Source organism: Cynocephalus volans, chromosome 2 (assembly GCF_027409185.1).
Source record: "Cynocephalus volans isolate mCynVol1 chromosome 2, mCynVol1.pri, whole genome shotgun sequence".
In the NCBI taxonomy this organism is placed as follows: Eukaryota; Metazoa; Chordata; class Mammalia; order Dermoptera; family Cynocephalidae; genus Cynocephalus; species Cynocephalus volans.
Genome location: NC_084461.1, coordinates 139,544,201 through 139,562,914, shown reverse-complemented (window position 1 = coordinate 139,562,914; position 18,714 = coordinate 139,544,201). Strand labels below are relative to the sequence as shown.

Genomic DNA, 18,714 nt, shown 5'->3' with positions numbered 1-18,714 from the left:
GGCTGTGACCCAAGTCCTGCCCTCCACGAGCTGTCACCATGGTAGGGAAGGCAATTGCATAAAAATGACTGTTCATAGAAGACAGAAAAAAATAAGAACAAATTCAGTGACAAGTAATGGGACACAGGAAGGGTCCTGGGAGAGGTTCTGGGGTCTCACCTGGTTCTGCTTGTCGCATTTAGTTTCAGAAGAATCGACGGGACCAGGACGCCACCAAACACAAGCTCATGGAGGTTGCCAACTATGTTGATAAGGTGAGACCAGGTGTGTACTTTGTGGGAAAGGTGCCGGCACCTCAGAATGGCTCCTGAGCTGTCTTCTGCTGGACTGGCCACCCAGCCTGTTTCCAAAAAGGAATGAATAGTGCTGTAGAGGCTCGGGGTGCTCATAACAAAGGCCTGAGCTATGTAACCTTAGGCAAGTAACTCATCTTCTCTGGGTTGCTGGGGTTTTTTTCCTTTTCTATTTTGTTTTTAATTTATAAAATAGAGGGGTTGGCCTAAATCAATGGCTTTTGATTATTTTTATTTTTCTGGTGGAATTCTTTTTTTGTAAAAATAAAGTCTTATGCCAATGTCTAGTACATGTCAGATGAAAACAGACTACTCCAGGCTGAAGCAGGGGTGAGGACCCAGAGCTCTGTCTTCTGACCCCTTCCTCTCACCCCTGCAGTAGCTCCCAAAGAACCCAGGGCATGGAGGAGGCCAGTTTAAGAACCTTTAAGGTTCTTCAAGTTTCCTTCCAGGCATACAGCCCAGGGATTCTCTGACCTGGGAGGGCATTGAGGTAGGTAGGTCAGGGTAGGAGAGGTACACAGCCTTAAAAGCTGAGAATTGGGTTGTTTGGGGCCAACTTGTTAAGTCTGCATCCATAAACCTGTCCTACAATTAGTTCTTGTCTCTTAGGAAGGCTGTGTGAATGGTTAACTTTCCTAGGTCAGGACCTTTTATTACATGCCCAAAGGAAATACCCTAATTTTTGAATTTTACTAGAACAGGTTGGTCTGGGACTTGGAAATACTTTATATGTATGAAAGAAAGAAGGTGTTAAACAAAAATTATGAGAAGCCATTGTTTTGGACTGAGCTCTTTCACTAGTCCCCAGCAGATCAAACCAAACCAAAATGGAATCACTCATGTTAAGTGCCACTTGATCCAGCTAAAACTTTAACAAAGCAGATTAGCAGACCAGTTATTGTTTTACCCTGAAAACAGGAGATTCCAGCATAATCAGGAAGTCCCTTCTGCTCTAACCCTTATGAAAAAATGACTTATTGCTAATCCTTTTTTCCCCCTCTATTGTTCTGTTTCCCTGATCCCACCTTTTAAGTCCCATGGTTCTGCTATTTCCCAGTGGAATTTGAGACCAAATAAGTCCATTTATAATGATGGCACAGAGTGATGTCAGTGCCTAAAGGGGGAATTGTTAAATTAAGTTTGGCGTGAAGGTTTCTTCAGACATAGTGAGCTATAACTTAATTGATGTATAAACACTGTAACCCACTCTTGTAACAAGTAGCCAAGTCTCAGCCAATCGCAGGCAGCCAGCTGTTCCGTACCTCACTCCCGTTTTCTGTACATTACCTTCTTTTTTTTGTCTATAAAGTTTAACCACATGGCAGTGATGGAGTCCCTCTGAACCTGTTCTGATTCTAGGGGCCTCCTGATTCTGAATCATTCTTCACTCAGTTAAACTCTGTTAAATTTAATTTGTCACATCTTTTTGAGAATTTGATCACATTAATTGTACAATTTCAGGACACTCATAAAACTTCTGAAGCTTAACTCTGGACCTGCTAGGGATTCATGATCCCAGGTCTAAAGGGGAAATAATTTTTTTTCTAAATATTAGAGTATGAAGAAGAGAATTTAAGATATTTTTTAGAGATTAACAAGCAAATTTGGAAGTGTTTTGAAGTCATCAGGAGGCAGGTTCTATGCCCCAGGTTTTCTGCCCTGGATGGCTCTGGAAACACAGGTTAGTTAGGTGAAAGTCCAACACTGGCATTTCCTGGAAGGAAGGACTCTATGGACATGGTCCAGTCCTCTCTCTAGCTCCCAACTCACTCAACAATAACATTTAAATGATCCTACAACCCAAATACTCAACATCTGGGAAAACAAGAAAAGCTTGTTTATCTGGGCAGAGAGGGAGGGGGAATACTGAGGCAGACCCTGCAAGCACCCCTGTGACATCTATTGTTCTGGAGAACTGGGATATGGGGGACATGGCTGGGTTTCCTTTAGTGAACTTTTCATCTGGTCTGGGTGATGGAACCAAGGGTGCTGATGAAACGTGGAGGGAAAAAAGAGGCATCAGTTCTTATGAAGCCCCAGGTCTTGCTGGCTTCTCAGTCTGTCCAGTCTTGGTTTGCTCTTCAGTAGCTGATGTTGGTCAATGCAGGCTGGCAGGGAGGCACACCCACTTCCCTGAAGCTTGCTGACCCAGCTACTTGAACAGAACCATTGTTGAACTAAATCTGGAGTGAATGTACTAATTTGCTGAATCATGAGCCCAATCCAATATGTTTTCCCTTAACTGTGAAGAAGCCAAGTTTACTTCCTTAGAAAGCTCCCCTCCCGTGAAGCAAATTTGAATTAGAATCCGAGCCCATTATTTTCTTTAAGGATAGATGTGGCACAAAAAAGGAAAGTCAAAATTTCCATAGAAATAAACTGATATTTTGCAGAATCTGGAGTCCATCTTAGACCATAAGTTCTTGGGGGTAGGTTGATTGTGTGGCTGTGTAACTACCCCCCACATGAGCAGTACAGGGTCATGAATAGGCTCTGAGGTTATACTCTGGGCCTTAATCCTGGCTCTACCATCTTCTTGTTGAGACTTTGGGCAAGTTCCTTAACATCTCTAAGCCTCAGTGCTTAGTATATAGAAAGCACTTGATAAACATTGGTGCCACTATTATTTTTTGCTGGGAAGTACCTGCCAGTTTTGGAGTAAGATAGTATCTCCTGCTCATGTGACCTCTGTAGACATGGGACTTTTTTTTTTTTTAAAGTCACTGGCTCAGTAGTCTCTAGGGGAAACCCATCAAAGAACCCCTTGTGCCTAGCCTTTCAATGGCTTAGCTTTAAAGAAAACTTTCCTCCTGCTTATATATATATATGAGATGAAAGATTCCATGTCAAAAATGTCAGATGTAGCTCTAGGGAGGTTGAGGGTCAGGCCTCATTTATAAAATTTCAGGATCTCTAGGTCGGACAGAACTCTGAAGATTACCTAGGACCTTTACAGTCTAAAGCTTGCAACCTGTTCATGGTATCCTTGACAAAATCTGAGTGCCTCCAGGGGTGGGGAAGCAAACTTTTGGGCGTAGGCACACCTATCTATGTGTACGTCATTTATACTCATCTACTTCCAAAATGAGTGAGAGACATCTTACAATAAAATATCCATATATAACTTGGTATATCCATACAGTAGAATATTATTAAGCAATAAAAAGGAATGACAGACTGATACAGGCTACAACATGGATGAGTCTCAAAAACATTATGCTAAGTGAAAGAAGCCAGACACAGAAGACCATATATTGTATGATTTCATTTGTAAAAAATTCCAGAAAAGGCAAATCTCTAGAGACAGAAAGTAGATCAATGGTTGCCTGGGGTTGGGTGTGAGAATAGGAAATGACCATAAATGGACATGAGGGATCTTACTGGTGTGATGAAAGTATTTTAAACCTGGATTATGGTGATGGCTTTGTAACTTGAAAAATTTACTAAAATATAGTGAGCTGTATACTTAAAATGGGTGGACTTTATGGTGTATAAATTATACCTTAATAAAGTTGTTTTTTAAAAAATCTATATACAAGGGAACTTTTTCGATATGTATAAAAAAGATAAGGGCCATGTAAGGAATTAGGAGAGAATATGGTACAGCCAGACCACGGGTGCTTATTACAGAAGACAGCAAATTTAGCTCTTAGCTTACTTATGACCAGCTTTGTTTGAAAGATTTCTTCTATTTTAAAATGAGATTTATCTTCCTGTTTGTTTTACTTGTTGACCTAAGCCCTGCTTGAGGACCACACAGAACAGTGCTGATCCTTTTTCCACATGAAAGCGCTGTACATATTTGAGAGCAACTTTATGTACTATCTCGGTCTTCTCTTCTCTAAGCAAAGTCACCCCAGTTCTGCCACCAGAATGTTGTGTACCTCTCTCAGGATCTCGTTTTTCCCTTCCGAAAAATGTCAATAGTAGCTGTTTCCTCTTCCCCTTGGAGCCAGGGCAGAAGAGAAATCTGGTATCTGTGCTCTGATCTCTTAGGCTAGGAAGGGCCTTATAAATCCCAGGAGGTGCTGACAGATACTTGGCCTTTCTGTGTGTACTTTCAGTTTTACCGATCCTTGAACATTCGGATTGCTCTTGTGGGCTTGGAAGTGTGGACTCATGGGAATATGTGTGAAGTTTCGGAGAATCCGTATTCTACCCTCTGGTCATTTCTCAGTTGGAGGCGCAAGCTGCTCACCCACAAGAGCCATGACAACGCACAGTTAATCACGTGAGTAGCCTTTGTCCATATGTGTTGCGCTGGCCTTGGCTGCAAAGCCTCTTTGTGCCCAGAGCTTACCCCTCTTTTTCTCCAGTGCTGAGTGTAGGTTGTCCAAGGCCATCCTGATTCCCTGGCCCAGACAATCAGGCATTTCTCAGACACGTGCTTTATACCCAGCACACCTTGGAAAATATTTAAAAACCTAGGAGTCGTAACAGTCCTAAGAAGTGTCTACAATCTACATGAGAGAATTAGATTTACCCACGATCAGTTGAGCATCTGAAATAGCTGAATGTGTATCAGGGAAGCGACTGTTGGTCATGGGCCACTTTGAAACAGACTTTCTAAGGGGCTTGATATTGGCACTTTGTTCTGACATGAGCTGATCCCCCAACACGGGCACAGGAGAGGGGCCATCGTTGGGTCGTCCTTCACTCGGTTCCCAGGGGGCTCAGGCCTGAATACCTGAGGTAGTCTTAGTGGCAGATGGTGCAGGAGCTGTGTATTTGGTGGGAGAGAGACATTGGGGAGGGATTGTGTTGGATTTTCATCAGTCCAGGAGAGAAAAGAACAGACAACAATGGAAGTCGTGGTGGTACGCAACAGTCTTCTAAGGGTGAATTTTTGCTGTTTATTAGTGTTGACTTCCACAGGTATTTTGAGACAGTTACAACAGAAGGCATATAGATAATGAAACCATTTTTCATCTGTTCCCTAAATACAAGTATAGCTCTGAGTCAACAAGCATTTAAACCTTGGTTTACCCTTTAAATGAAACCAGGGAAAATAACTGTTCCAAAATCCTGGGCTATGAGTGGTTACTTCATGACGGTACAACTCACCTCAAAGAGTTTTTGGTTACCAAAACTTTTGTCTTGAACTTTGGAAGTATGGCATCCTGCTTTGGACAAGACCTTAAATCTAGGTTTCCAGTAGGACTTCCTGAAAGCCATGTCTAAGTTTATAAAATAACCAGCTGGGCTGATTGATATCTATCTTTCATATTTCTTTGCATATTGTTTCTCTTAAGATAAGTCTGCCTTAAATTCAGCAAACATTTATTAATCACCCACTATGCATCAGATTCTATATTAGGTTCTAGTGATCCCAAAACAAGTAAGATAGTCTCACTTTCAAAGATAAAATGTTCTCAGTGAGAAGACAAACATGGACATAAGAACTACATAATGAATTTCCATATAGACCCCTTAAATAGATTACATGTTTGTGACATGCACAAAATCACTGGTATTTTATTTACTTCTTCTCCTTTATCCTGGAGGTATACAGCTGAGAGGGGGATGTGTTAAACTGGAGAAAATGTAGCTGGCTGTTGGCTGATTAGGACCACAATTGTAAAACAAGGGCAGAAACTGCTAATCCCTGCACCCGGCTGCACTCTGTGAGGCTCCTGATGGGACACAGCTGTTTCCTCGGCCCCAGAGTGATGTGGGAATGAAGCGTCAGCCCCACAGCTGCTGTCGCAGTCCTTCCATTTCACCCCTCAAGACACACACACAGAGCCGGGGGCCGCAGCAGCTGGCGGAAGTGGGCTTGGCTCACTTCGGAGTCAAGACCTGTGCCACCCCCCATTGGCCCCTCCCTCTGACCTTTTCCTGTGCAGCAGGAATGGGATGCAGCTCTGCGAGCCCTGCCCATTTCCTTCCATGGAATTGACTATGGGCATATTGTGGGAAGAAGTGACCTTTGGCTCTCTCTTTCTGTCACTCTGGAGCAGTGAGGGAGTAGGTGAGAGGAAGTGAGATGCGTGGCCACCTGGGAGGTGTCCAGTCAGCCCGGATACTAGGGCCTCTTCCCTTGGGAATGATCTGGGAATGTCAGCAGGGCCAAGAACACCGTGATGGCCACCCACTCCTGGGCACATTGCAGCAGTCCTGTCAGCCCCCGCCTGAGTCATCTCTCTCCTTCCCCCTGCAGCGGCATGTCCTTCCACGGCACCACCATTGGCCTGGCCCCCCTCATGGCCATGTGCTCCGTGTACCAATCTGGAGGGGTCAACATGGTGAGTCTCAGCCCATTTGCTGGTGCTGCAGAATGCAATAAAGCTGGCTCGCAGGACAGGAAGTCATCTTTTAAAAAATAATTTGATATTATTGCAGAAAAAAAGCTTTGACATCAAGAAGGACAATTATTTAAATCAAAGTCATTAATTCTAAAAGATGGAGGTACCCAGGGGTGAATTTTCATTTACTGTAGTTTATTCCTGATTTTCAAGCTCAGAAGAATCTTGAAGCAATTACATGAAGACATCACTAGATCTCTCATATGTTCCAAACCATAGGCTGGGGAATAGTAAGAGAATAGAGATTAAAAGTGTTTTTATTCCAGGTCCTGTGTTGTTATGTATGTCATTATGGAACAAGGGCCTGTCTCAAAGTCATGGTTAGGAAATTACTGCTTCTTCTGAAATTCTCTATGACTTTGTGAGAATGTTTTGACTGTTCATATCTAACCTGGGAAGTGGCTATCAAAGAGGCTGCTAGCCATCCATTTCTCCATCCCGCTGTTCGTTCTATGTTTATTGACAAAGTAGCATAAAGTTTAAGACAACAGGCTCTAGAGTCAGAACTGACTAGGTGCAAAGAGCAGCTATGGCTGTGGGCAAGTTAATGAGCCATCCTCAGGTTAAAGTAGAGATAATTTTACAGCTTATAATCTTGGAGTAAGAATGAAATAATGCAAGAAACACACCTAGTGTTAGCAAATCTTTTTTAGCTGCTTTTGATCTGCTAGCTTTTTTTTTTTTTTTTGGTTTTTGCTTTTCTGTTTTCTTGGCTTTTGCTTCTGGCTATTAAGCATTGAACACTATGCCAAGTGCTGTGCCTGGGATATAAGAGGGTACTTCAAAAAGGTTATGGAAATATTCATATTATCTTTTAATTCTATTTTCCATGAGCTTTTTGAAGTTTCCCTCATATATACCTCTCAGAAAACACTGAGCCAATTGCACCCTATGTTTGACTCAAGGTGGTGTTTCCTATGTCAATCCCCTTACATACTGGAGAGATAAATATGTTAAGATGAAGAACAGGAAAAATTCCTCCTCTTTCATTTATTCAGAAAGTAATTATTGGTCTGGAAATTCATCAATGGGTAAGACATGGTCTGCAACCTTCTAGAACTTGGGAAATACGAGCTTTTAAACATTTAATTTCCTAATAATGACCACGACTTTAGACTTGCTGTCAGAAGCAGGAATGGAGAGCCTGTTTGCTCAGTGGTGGCAGAATCATGGGGAGCTGCAAGTCTTGGCTACAGAAAAGGCAGGGATGGGGCAGTGGGGAGGGAAGCAGAGCTATCCTCTTGACCTTGACCTCGGCTCTCTCCCCGAGCAGGACCACTCTGAGAATGCCATCGGCGTGGCTGCCACCATGGCCCACGAGATGGGCCACAACTTCGGCATGAGCCACGATACTGCAGATTGCTGCTCGGCCAGCGCAGCTGATGGCGGGTGCATCATGGCGGCTGCCACTGGGTGAGTGGATCACGATGGGTGAGGGTGGGCAGGAGGGTAGGGCATGCTTGGCCAGCGCCACCCAAGTGCACTCCCTGGCTGGGCCCAGGGAGCCTCTGTCATCCCTCTGGTGGGGCCTCAGAGAAAAGTGGTTTTTGCAACAAGGAAATTGTAAGAGGATCAAGAAGGCGAGTATATGGAAGAAGCACTAGGTTTCTAGCAGGAAGTTTGGTGCTGGTGTCTTTGGCTTGATCACATGTGTCTTTTTGTACTTAATGAATTTTTGATGAGAACCCATTTTGATCACACCCGCAACCCTTAATCCTCTCATCCCAAGAAAGTTTGATCAGTGCTGTCATATCCCAGCTTCATGGAAAGCTCTGATGTAGCCTCCAGCACCAGTTGAAGGCAGGGGACCATCCACACACCCCACAGTGGCTCCTCAGGGAATTTGCAGGCTGCGTTTACCACGAGGGACCAGGACGAGGCAACTACATCTCCTTGTAGTCATGGTGGATTTTTTCAAACTGGAGCCTCTGAAGGAGAATTTTAGAGTTTCTTCACAGGACTTATGTTCTGGTGTCTGAACACAGATAGCACAAAACGTTGGGTTCTTCCAGGACCTGGCAGACATCATGGTGGGACCTTTCCCTCACCCCAAACCATTAGGGCCCACTTGTGCTTCTTAGAGAATGGCGTTCCAGCATCTCTGAGAGGTATAGCTTTCTGAGACATATAGCTTTCTTGGAGTGCCAGTATTCAGCGTTTGGTCATCACTTCTTGGCTGTAACACAGAAAGGATGATGTTGACGTGTGGGATACACCTCCACAGGTGATGCTGAAATCCATAAGAGCTCACGATTAAGTCCACCCCTTTCTCTTCCCATCTAAAAAGCATTATCTGTAGACAAATGGTAGCAAGTTATATGAATTACTACTCGTTTGTTTTTAAATTATTCACAAATTTTAGTAGTCTAGCAATTATTAGTAACCAATTCCTCCTAGCATACTTTACCACTGAAAGAAACTCTCTAGTGTTTAACCTTTAATTGGTTTAGAGAATTGGGAGCAAGATAACTCTCCCTTTGTAGACCGAAATGGTGGTACTTTTCATTCTTTCTCCCAGTCGTGGGACCCAGGATCTTTCATACTCTTGTCACAAAGACCATGCCTTTGTTCGTTTGCTGGTTAAGTTTAGAGTGCTCTTTGCATCCTTAGAACAGAGATCAGATCACTGGTCTATGATCTTGGCCTTTTTTGGCATGGTCCTCTGTCCCCGGAGATTATCCACCAGATATCAGTTTCAGGAAAGAAAAGTTTGGGTTGGCTGATATTACATTAAGCTCTAAGGCTCAAGAGACCTGTTGTAACACACCTATAACCCTTTACTTATTACAACCCCCTTCATGCAAAGGGCAGAAATTGCTGCTTCTGATTCTGATACCTCCCATATTAGTCCGTTTTTGTTGCTCATAACAAAATACACAGAACTGGGTGATTTATAAAGAAAACAAAATTTATTGTTTATAGTTTCTGAGGCTGGGAAGTCCAAAGTCCATCTAGTGGTGGTGACAGTGACCCAGGGGTCTCACATTGCAAGATGGTGAAAGCAGAGAGAGAAAGAGAGAACAAGACAAAGACAGACTCTCCTCTTCTTTTAAAGCCCTCAGGACCATGCCCCTGACCACCATTTTTAATCCATTCACTACTGCATGGTCCTACAATCCAATCACCTCTTCAAGGCCCCACCTTTAATTACCATAATAGGGCCTCCCACCCTCTTAGTCTCAGTGGGGGCTAAGTTTCTAATACATAAAACTTGGGGGACACAATTCAAACTTCAGGGAGTTTTAGGGGTACATAATTCAATCCACTGCTTTCCACCCCTGGCCTTCCAAAACTCATGTCCTTTTCACATGCAAATACATTGATTTTATCGCTGAAGTCTTAACTTGTTTCAACTTCAAAGTCCCATCTGTGAAATCTATATGAGTTATCTACTTCCGAGATAAAATGGTGGGACAGGCATAGGGGTCATATTCCAAAAGGGAGAAATAGGCCAAAAGAAAGGAGTAACAGGTGCCAAACAAGTCTGAAACTCAGCAGTGCAGGCATTAAATCTCAAAGCTGGTGAATCTTGTAACTTGACTCCATGTTCAATGTTCTCTGCATGTTGGCATGGGGGTCGGGTCCCTGAGTCCTCAGGCAGTTCCGCTCCTATGGCTTTCCTGGTCTCAGGCCACACTTTAGCACTCCCAGTCTGGTGTTCCACTCTGGTAGCTCCCCAGGCCTGGGGTCTCCATGGTGGTCCTGCTCTCATAGCTCCACTAGGCATGGCACTGTTGGGTTCCTCTGCTGCAACACTGACCCCGTGGTTCCACTTGGCATTACTCTAGCGAAGATTGTCTGCAGTGACTCTGCCCCTGCGACAGATCTCTTCCTGGGCCCCCAGACTTTTCCATACATCCTCTGAAATCGGGGTGGAGGATCCCAAGCCTCTACAGCTCTGTCATTCTGCAAGCCTGCAGACCTAACACCATGTGGACGTCACCAAGGCTTCTGGCTAGTATCTTCCAAAGCTGTGGGCCTAGCCACACCTGGGACCAGTTTAGCCATGGCTGGAGCAGCCAAAGCAGCTGGGAAACTGGTGCTGGAAGCAGCTTCTAGAGGTGGCCCTGGGTGGTGAGTCCATGGAGGGTGCCTCAGGCCTGTTCCCCAAGACCATTTTGTCTCCCTAGGCCTTTGGGCCTGAAATGGAAGGTTTGGCCCCAGAGGTTTCTGCAATGCCTTCAGGGCCTTTTCCCCCCTTCTCTTGATAATCCCGTTCTTTTGTGTTAATCTTCTTAGCTAATGGTCACTGGGTTGCACCATTTCATGCTCTCTTCTCTACCACATGGACAGGCTGCAAATTTTCTAAATCTTTAAGCTGTGCTTCCCTTTTAAATTCTGGCTTTATGTCGTGCCTTTGCCATCATAACTCAGGCTGCTGCAAGTAGCCATGCAGCTTCCTTAATGCTTTGCTGCTTAGAAATTTCTTCTGCCAAGCACTCTGGTTCACAACTCCTAAGTTTCAACTTCCGCAAAGTCCTAGGGCATGGACTGAATGCGGCCAAATTCCTTGCTAGTTCACAGCAAGAGAGATCTTTGTGCAAGTTTCTGAAAAACTCCTTCTTATTTCTATCTGAGACCACCTTAGAATGGTCTTTACAGTCCATATATTTCTATCAGCATTCTGCTTGCCACCACGTAACCAGTCTCTAAAACTTTCCCTGGTTTTCTTGTCTTCTGAGTCCTCCAGACTCCTACACCCTCTCCTCAACTCCCAGTTCCAAAGCCGTTTCCACATTTTCAAGTATTTATTATAAACAACACCCCACTTCTCTGGGATCAATTTTCTGTATTAGTCAGTTTTGTGTTGCTATAACAGAATATCTGAGACTGGGTGATTTATAAAGAAAATGAAATTTACTGCTTACAGTTTCTGAGGCCAGAAAGTCCAAAGTCCATCTGGTGGTGGTGACAGTGACCCAGGGGTCTCACATGGCAAGATGGTAGAAGCAGAGAGAGAGAGAGAGCAAGAGAGAGACAGACTCACCTCTTCTTTTAAACCCCTCAGAACCACACCCCTGATCACCAATTTTAATCCGTTCACTACTGCATGGTCCTACAATCCAATCACCTCTTCAAGGCCCCACTCTTCAATTACAATAATAGGATTTCACACCCTCTTAGTCTCAGTGGGGGCTAAGTTTCTAACACATAAAACTTGGGGGACACAATTCAAACTTCAGGGAGTTTTGGGGGGACATAATTCAATCCACTACAACTCCTCCATGCAAAGTGAGAAAAACAAAACCTTATGAGGTGGTAAATATTACATCATTAAGGGTGAAAAAATTCTATATTCATGTGTCAGTGAATGTTCCAAAGGGGCATAATGTATGTGCATGACTTGGGGGGTCTGAGTCCAGGTGGAATCAGCCTCACGGGTAGCGGGAGTTACAGCTATTCTGGCTGCTGGATGCTCAGATTCTCAACTAATTCCAGCCCTGTGCTCTGCCAGGCACCCCTTTCCCAGAGTGTTCAATGGATGCAACAGGAAGGAGCTGGACAGGTACCTGCAGTCAGGTGGTGGAATGTGTCTGTCCAACATGCCAGACACCAGAACGCTGTATGGAGGCCGGAGGTGTGGGAACGGGTACCTGGAAGATGGGGAAGAGTGTGACTGTGGGGAGGAAGAGGTAAGGGGCCACGACAGTGCTAATGGGAGGGAAGAATCTGCATTGGTGTCAAAGGTTAAGGTCAAAAGAAAATACAGTGGAAATTTCTCAGTCACAGGCATTTCTTATACATGGCTATCAAGACCCTATTGCCAATAAGACTTAGAGTGTAAGTCTTGCAGGTGGACTGTTTCTGTAGCCCCTCCTAATTTGTGTTTGGCACTGTTTGTTTCTAAGATCAGGGTGGAGTTTTTCTTGTGAGTGTCTGTTTTAACCAGAAACCACAATCATGTGGCAGGTTGGCTCTCTCTTCCCCAGTGGAGCTACAGATAACCTCCCTGGCCCTCCAGCTGCACTGAATTTATTCTGGAGGCCACACAGCCGGATATATGGACTTGAGCATGGGCCTTATGAGGCTGCTTAAAATAACACACTCATGCTGTTTAGCCTGGAGAAGAGATGATTGAAAGGGGATGTAGCAAGTGCTGTCAAGTCTCGAAAGGGTTGCAAGGAGGAAGAGGAGAAGTGTTTATGTATAAGCTCTTTCCTTCCTTCTGATCTTCAAAGTGAGCGTGCAGGGCACACAGCATAGCTCTGTCGTTTTTAACAAATGCATGCTGTTCTGCAAAAAGCAGAACTGGATTGTTTCATCTCTTTTTTTGAAGGATGAAAATATGTATGTTAACACACGTATACAATCTGAGGGAGAATACATGAATAACATAAACTATGGGGGTGAGACAGGGTATACTTGGAAAAAAAATTTGATTTTATAGCTTTCTCTATGGTTTTGTTCTTTTAATGCCAGCATGTAATTTTCAGAATAAAATAAGAACTGGTTAAAGAGACTACTACCCCCATAACCATAAGCTCAGAGAGATCAGCCCAGACCCTTCAGAAGGAGGGAGTTGTACTAGCACGGAGGCTCGGTGGGGCGGAGAAGCAGCCCAAGAGAGGACTCAGCTGGTCGGCTTATATGAGGGTACTTAGGAAGGTTTGTGGAAAAATGGGATTAAAAAATAATATGAATCTTTCCAGGAACTTTTTGGAGACCCCTCGTATTCTGAGCAGCTGCTCATTCAAGCAGTCTTTACTGAGCACGGGCTACTGTGTCAGGTACTAGGGATAGGAGAGACAGCAAAAACAGACATAGTTCCTATCCTTGGGGAGCTTATAGTCTAGTGGGGAAAACACATTTTGACCAAATGATTGCAAAAATATTCAAATACAGTCTATGACAAGTGCTAGGAGGGCAAATTCCATGGTGCTGGGAACAGATATAATGTGACAGGAAGTTGCCCTGTTTGGGCGGGAAGTGTTAAGAGCACAAGGAGGGAAGGCTCATTGCAGGTAGAGGGGAGGAAATATATTATGCCGGAAGGGCAGAAACACGGGTCTGCCTGGAGCCCAGGACGGGGGGAGATTCATGGGAGGAAAGTGCCCATATTCCTTCTCTTAGGGGAGGCAGGTGGACAGGTGTCTGTAGTCAGGAGGTGGGGTATGTCTCTTCAACATGCTAGACCCCTGGACTGTTGTGGTTATGATACACTTAATAAACCTGAGGTGGGCCCCAGGCAGACATGACTTGAATTTGGCAGGTGTGTGCCTCAGCCAGCTGCTGGACTTGTCTGAGCCACGGTTTCCCCATCTGCAAAATGGGGATGATGCTGCCTCCTCAAGGCTGTAGTGGAAATATGTATGGAGCATGGCCCGCTGTCAAGAAATGGTTTGTGGACTGGCCTGTGAATACTGTAGGAGTGCGATAAGGACACTCGGACTCACTGGGGTGTCTCCTCATCTTTCTTAAGTCTCAGGCTGTATTAAGTCTCAGGCACATTAGGACCTGTGTGGCAGGATGAAAGGGGAGAGAGCAAGGATCCCCTAGAGACCTGTTCCAGAAAGTTCCAGGCAAGAGAGGGTTTAGGAAGAGCAGCAGGCAGAGAAAGAAGTTTGAGGAAACAGGCCCAGTAGTTGACATAATCTTTTCACAGAGGTTGTTTCAGCACGCCCTGGCTCGATGGCCTCTCTGCCTGGGGTTAATGGGGTCCGGGAGTGTGTGGGGGAGGGCAGGCAGCAGTGGGAGATAGGGTGTCTGGATGTTCTACTGGGGATGAGAAAAACAAATCGTAGACTTTCCGTCTAATGTAGTACTGTGCTAAAAGTCATGTTTTAGAAGAATACATGGTTACAAGGAGAAACGTGCATAGTATATTAAGTTAAAAGCAGTGTGGATACCATGAGTTTATAAAACCAGTATATGTCTAGATATGTGTATATGCCTGGGAAAATATTCACACTCAAAATGTAGTCATGTCTAAGATGTTGTGTTATTGATGATAGTGCTTATGTGTATTTTCTATGATAGATACATATTACCTTAGTGATAAAGCTGTAAAGTGATGTTTTGGCAGAGTTCCTGGGGTGTTGGGGCTCCCAGGGGCGTGTCGGGTAGGGGTGGGGAAATGTGGCGTGGTGAAGGCCCTCCTGCAGCCCAGCCTCCCATCTCCCATCTCCGGCCCCCTCTCACTACCTCCCCAGGAATGTGACAACCCCTGCTGCAACGCCTCTAATTGCACCCTGAGGGGAGGGGCGGAGTGTGCCCACGGCTCCTGCTGCCACCAGTGTAAGGTAAGTGGCCCTTTCCCCCCTGCCTAGGGTTCTGACCTGATAGCCAACTGCTCTGCTGGGGGGTTGGGGGAGGGTGGCTGGTCATCACCATCCTGGAGGAATGATGATGCCAAAGTTTCAGAGAGGACCCCTGAGCAGAGCTGACTGTTTCCTACACTGGGCCTCAGTCAGCTCAAAGCATCCCGGCAGGTGCTGCCACCTGGCAGATGGTCATTTTTTTTTTTTTTTTAAAGAACTGTTCAGACAGAGAGCAGGATTGATTTTATTTGGAGCTCATAATCATCATCATCATAATTTTGATTAACATTAATGAACCTCTTCGTAGATTCTAGGCACTATGCTGGAAATTTTATAGACATATTTCATTCAGTCCTTACGAAAGCCCCATGAGATGTATATCGTTATCCTCATTTTAAGTTAAGGAAACAGGGGACTTATACTGGATGAGTGGATTATCCAGAATCAAACAGTCAGGAAGGGGCTAAATCCAGCTTTCCCTGACTCTGGAGCACACATCCATAGTAACGATGTGGGAAATATATAGTTTATTACTACTAATGTTACTATAGGACCACAATCTCTTATCAACAAATCTGAAATTCAGAAAGTTCTGAAAACTGAAATAAATAAATAAATAAAAATTTTTAGTGGCAAAACTTGACCTGAATTGACATGAGACTAATTATAGGCATTTTTTTTTTTAAAGAAAAAAACATACCTAAAGTGAATATTTATATTTCCCTGCAGAAATATTAGTGTGTTTGATTATAGAGTGTTATCCTAGGCCTTGCACACATACACTACATATGTACATGTGTATTATAATATCTGTTTCCTAAAATCTTAAGTCTGACACCCATCTGGCCTCAAGGTTTTGGACAGGATGTGTGCACCTGTGCTTCCACCTCCCACTTGCTGAGTGCACATTATGCACTAGACACTGTTCAAGTACTTTATTCTAGCTTATTCCTTTTAACAACCCCATGGGGGTTACTATCCCCAATTATGGGTGAAGGAACACAAAGAGGTTTGAAGTGGCTGCCCAAGATCCCGCTGCTGGTTGAGGAGCTGGGATTTGGATCCAGGCAAGCAGGCTGGCTTGGGGGTGGGTCCTCTTTGCCTCCTTTCTGCTCCTGGGTGGTACAGCGTGTCCTGCAGCGTCGTCCTCCACATACTACCCCCAGCCAGCCTTGCAGCTGGGGCTCCATTCTTTCAGCAAGCTGCTCGGCTGGCCCATTCTTGGCCCACGAGTGGCCAGCAAATGGGCCTGTCTGCCTTCTGTCCTGGGAGGACCTTGTGGGCTCTGTGGAGTCACGTAGGAGCAGGGGAGGGCTCTACTGTCAGACGAGCTTTCCTTACCTGGCTCAGGGGAGCTTGCACGCCATGCGGTTTGACTCTAGGGTAGACCTGGCATCCTCCAGGAGCCTGTGCTGGGTCCAGTTCTTCCAGTCTTGGAGCAAAGCCTGAGAATACTCATGGATAGTGCCCATTGCATTCAGTCCCAGGATTTCAATTTGAGTCTCAAACTGGTATCTGAGACTTTGAGTTCAAGCTCTGGCTGTGTGATTTTGGGCAACCAATTAACCATCTAAGCCCACGTTCTTTATCTATAAGGTGGGAGGAGTATTAATAACACTGTCCACCTGGGGAAGCTGTTAAGACTCAAGTAAAACTCAATTTTTACCATTTGCCCAAGGTGTCCTGTTGATCGGGTTATTTTATCTGCAAAGTGGGGCAAACAGCAGTTATCTATCTCGTAGATATTGGGAGGATCACAGGAGATAAATGCATGTAACATATTCAGCCCAGTGGCTGGGTCACTAATGGGGATGTATTATTGCTAAAGTGTTTGTAAATTCAAAGATGTTATGTGAATGCTAGTTGTGTGTGTGTGCGTGCACACGTGCACATGTTTATGTATTAGTGGGCCTGGCTCCTCTGCCACTTACTATGAGACTTTGGATACATTGTTTAACCTCTTTAAGCCTCAGGTGTCATCGTCTATATAATTGGGATAATTATACTACATAGGACTGTCATCAAAACTAAATGAAGTAATATTTTTACTGGCACTTAAGTGGGAGCTGCATAGAAGTAACTTATTACTAAAGCAGGCAGTAAGCTGTAAACTGTTGCATAACCATTATTTCTTACCTACTTCTTAAGACTGCTGCGAAGAGGAAGTGAGTTAACATTTGTGAAAATACCTTGAAAACTCCAAGTCGCTATTCATATTGAGCTAACAGGTCATGTAAAAAGTGCTGTGAGCCATGGCAATAGAAAATTCTCTTCCACAAGAGTAATGCTTACCAGCCCTTGGCTGATAGGGTTGAGGGCAGGGGGCAGATTGACTGTTTTTTCCTCTCCTTCCTCTACTCAGTTGCTGCCTCCTGGCACCCTGTGCCGCGAGCAGGCGCGGCAGTGTGACCTCCCAGAATTCTGCACAGGCAAGTCTCCCCACTGCCCCACCAACTTCTACCAGATGGACGGCACCCCTTGTGAGGGTGGCCAGGCCTACTGCTACAACGGCATGTGCCTCACCTACCAGGAGCAGTGCCAGCAGCTGTGGGGGCCCGGTAAGAGCTCTGGGGAGCACAGCCCTACTCCCTCCCACCACTCCCAAGCTAGCACCCCCACCCCCCCATCAGGCACTCGGGGTAGCTTGGAATCCTGGCTTCCACACAGCACTCCACATCCCAGCTCTTTCACCCTTCGACTCAGGGAGAGCCAGCGGACAGAGTTCTTCCCAGTCCCTGGATGCTTTTAATCCTCAGAGTGAGCAAATGGATCAGAATAATCCAGAAGAAAAATGGGCAGAGGATGGAGACAGAAAAGCAAATGTAAACGGCTCTGAAGCTATGAAAAGATGCTTAACCTCAGTCATATCAGGGAAAGCAAATTATAACTACTGTGAAGTGCGATTTTTCATGTATCAGATTGCAAAGACTGAAAGTTAATATAATAATAATAATAATAATGCTAATAATATAACAACAGCAACAATAATAATACAGTGTTGTGGCAGGTATAAGGAAACAGGTAAAACCCCTACGGAGAGCAATTTGGAGATATCAAAATTTTCAGTGCACTTATTGGACCCATCAATTTCACTGCTTAAAAATATAGCCTACATTTTTACTTGCACATGTATGTGAAGATATATTTACAAGGATGTTTATTGCACCATTGTATGTTATAGCAGTAACAACCTATATGTCCTTCAGTAGGGACCAGTTAGATGAATTCTGGTGCATCCATACAGTGCAATGCTATGCACCTAAATAGGAGATAGCTCTGCATGTACTGAATAAAATCCTCTCCCACAATAAACTAAGTAAAAATGCATGGTACAGAGCAGCAAATAGAGAATGCTTCCGTTCTTCATTAGATAGATATCTCCAGAAGATACACATGGAATTATATCTAGGAGATAGGGAAGACAGAGATACAATTATCTCTAGAAGATATAATGTTAATAAGTGTTGCTTCTCCAGGATGTAGGAGAGTAGGAATTGGATGGCTACAAGGAAAAATTCTGAAACATACTTTGTGTCTTTAAAATTTTGTGCATGTATTACCCACTTTTCAGAATTCTGAAATGGAACGGGCTTCTTTATTAGAGAGCAGCTTAGTGTACAAACCCCCACAGGTACAAATTCTTAATAAGGTATAAAGAACTGATATAAAACATTTTTCTGTGAGTAGGTCTTAATGAGAATACAGGGATGGAATAAGCTGATAGGGTACAGGAGGAAGAGGCTGAGAATTCCCTCCCCCAAAACTTTCTTAACCTCATGATTTTACCGAAGGCTAGTTTTGTCCTTTGGGGGCTTTCAGCAGTCTAGTGTACTAATAAATGTTGTTTCATGCCTA

At 44.4% G+C, this 18,714-nt stretch overlaps 1 protein-coding gene across 1 annotated transcript in view; it reads left to right on the top strand.

The window, feature by feature from the left end:
* ADAM19 (ADAM metallopeptidase domain 19) overlaps positions 1–18,714 on the top strand; it is an 86,541-nt gene that overhangs the window by 55,551 nt on the left and 12,276 nt on the right. Inside the window, exons 8-14 of the mRNA XM_063086356.1 lie at positions 183–254; positions 4,361–4,527; positions 6,457–6,541; positions 7,875–8,014; positions 12,057–12,234; positions 14,752–14,841; positions 17,222–17,417. Coding sequence (XP_062942426.1) covers positions 183–254; positions 4,361–4,527; positions 6,457–6,541; positions 7,875–8,014; positions 12,057–12,234; positions 14,752–14,841; positions 17,222–17,417 — 928 coding nt within the window. The remainder of the gene's footprint in view (positions 1–182; positions 255–4,360; positions 4,528–6,456; positions 6,542–7,874; positions 8,015–12,056; positions 12,235–14,751; positions 14,842–17,221; positions 17,418–18,714) is intronic.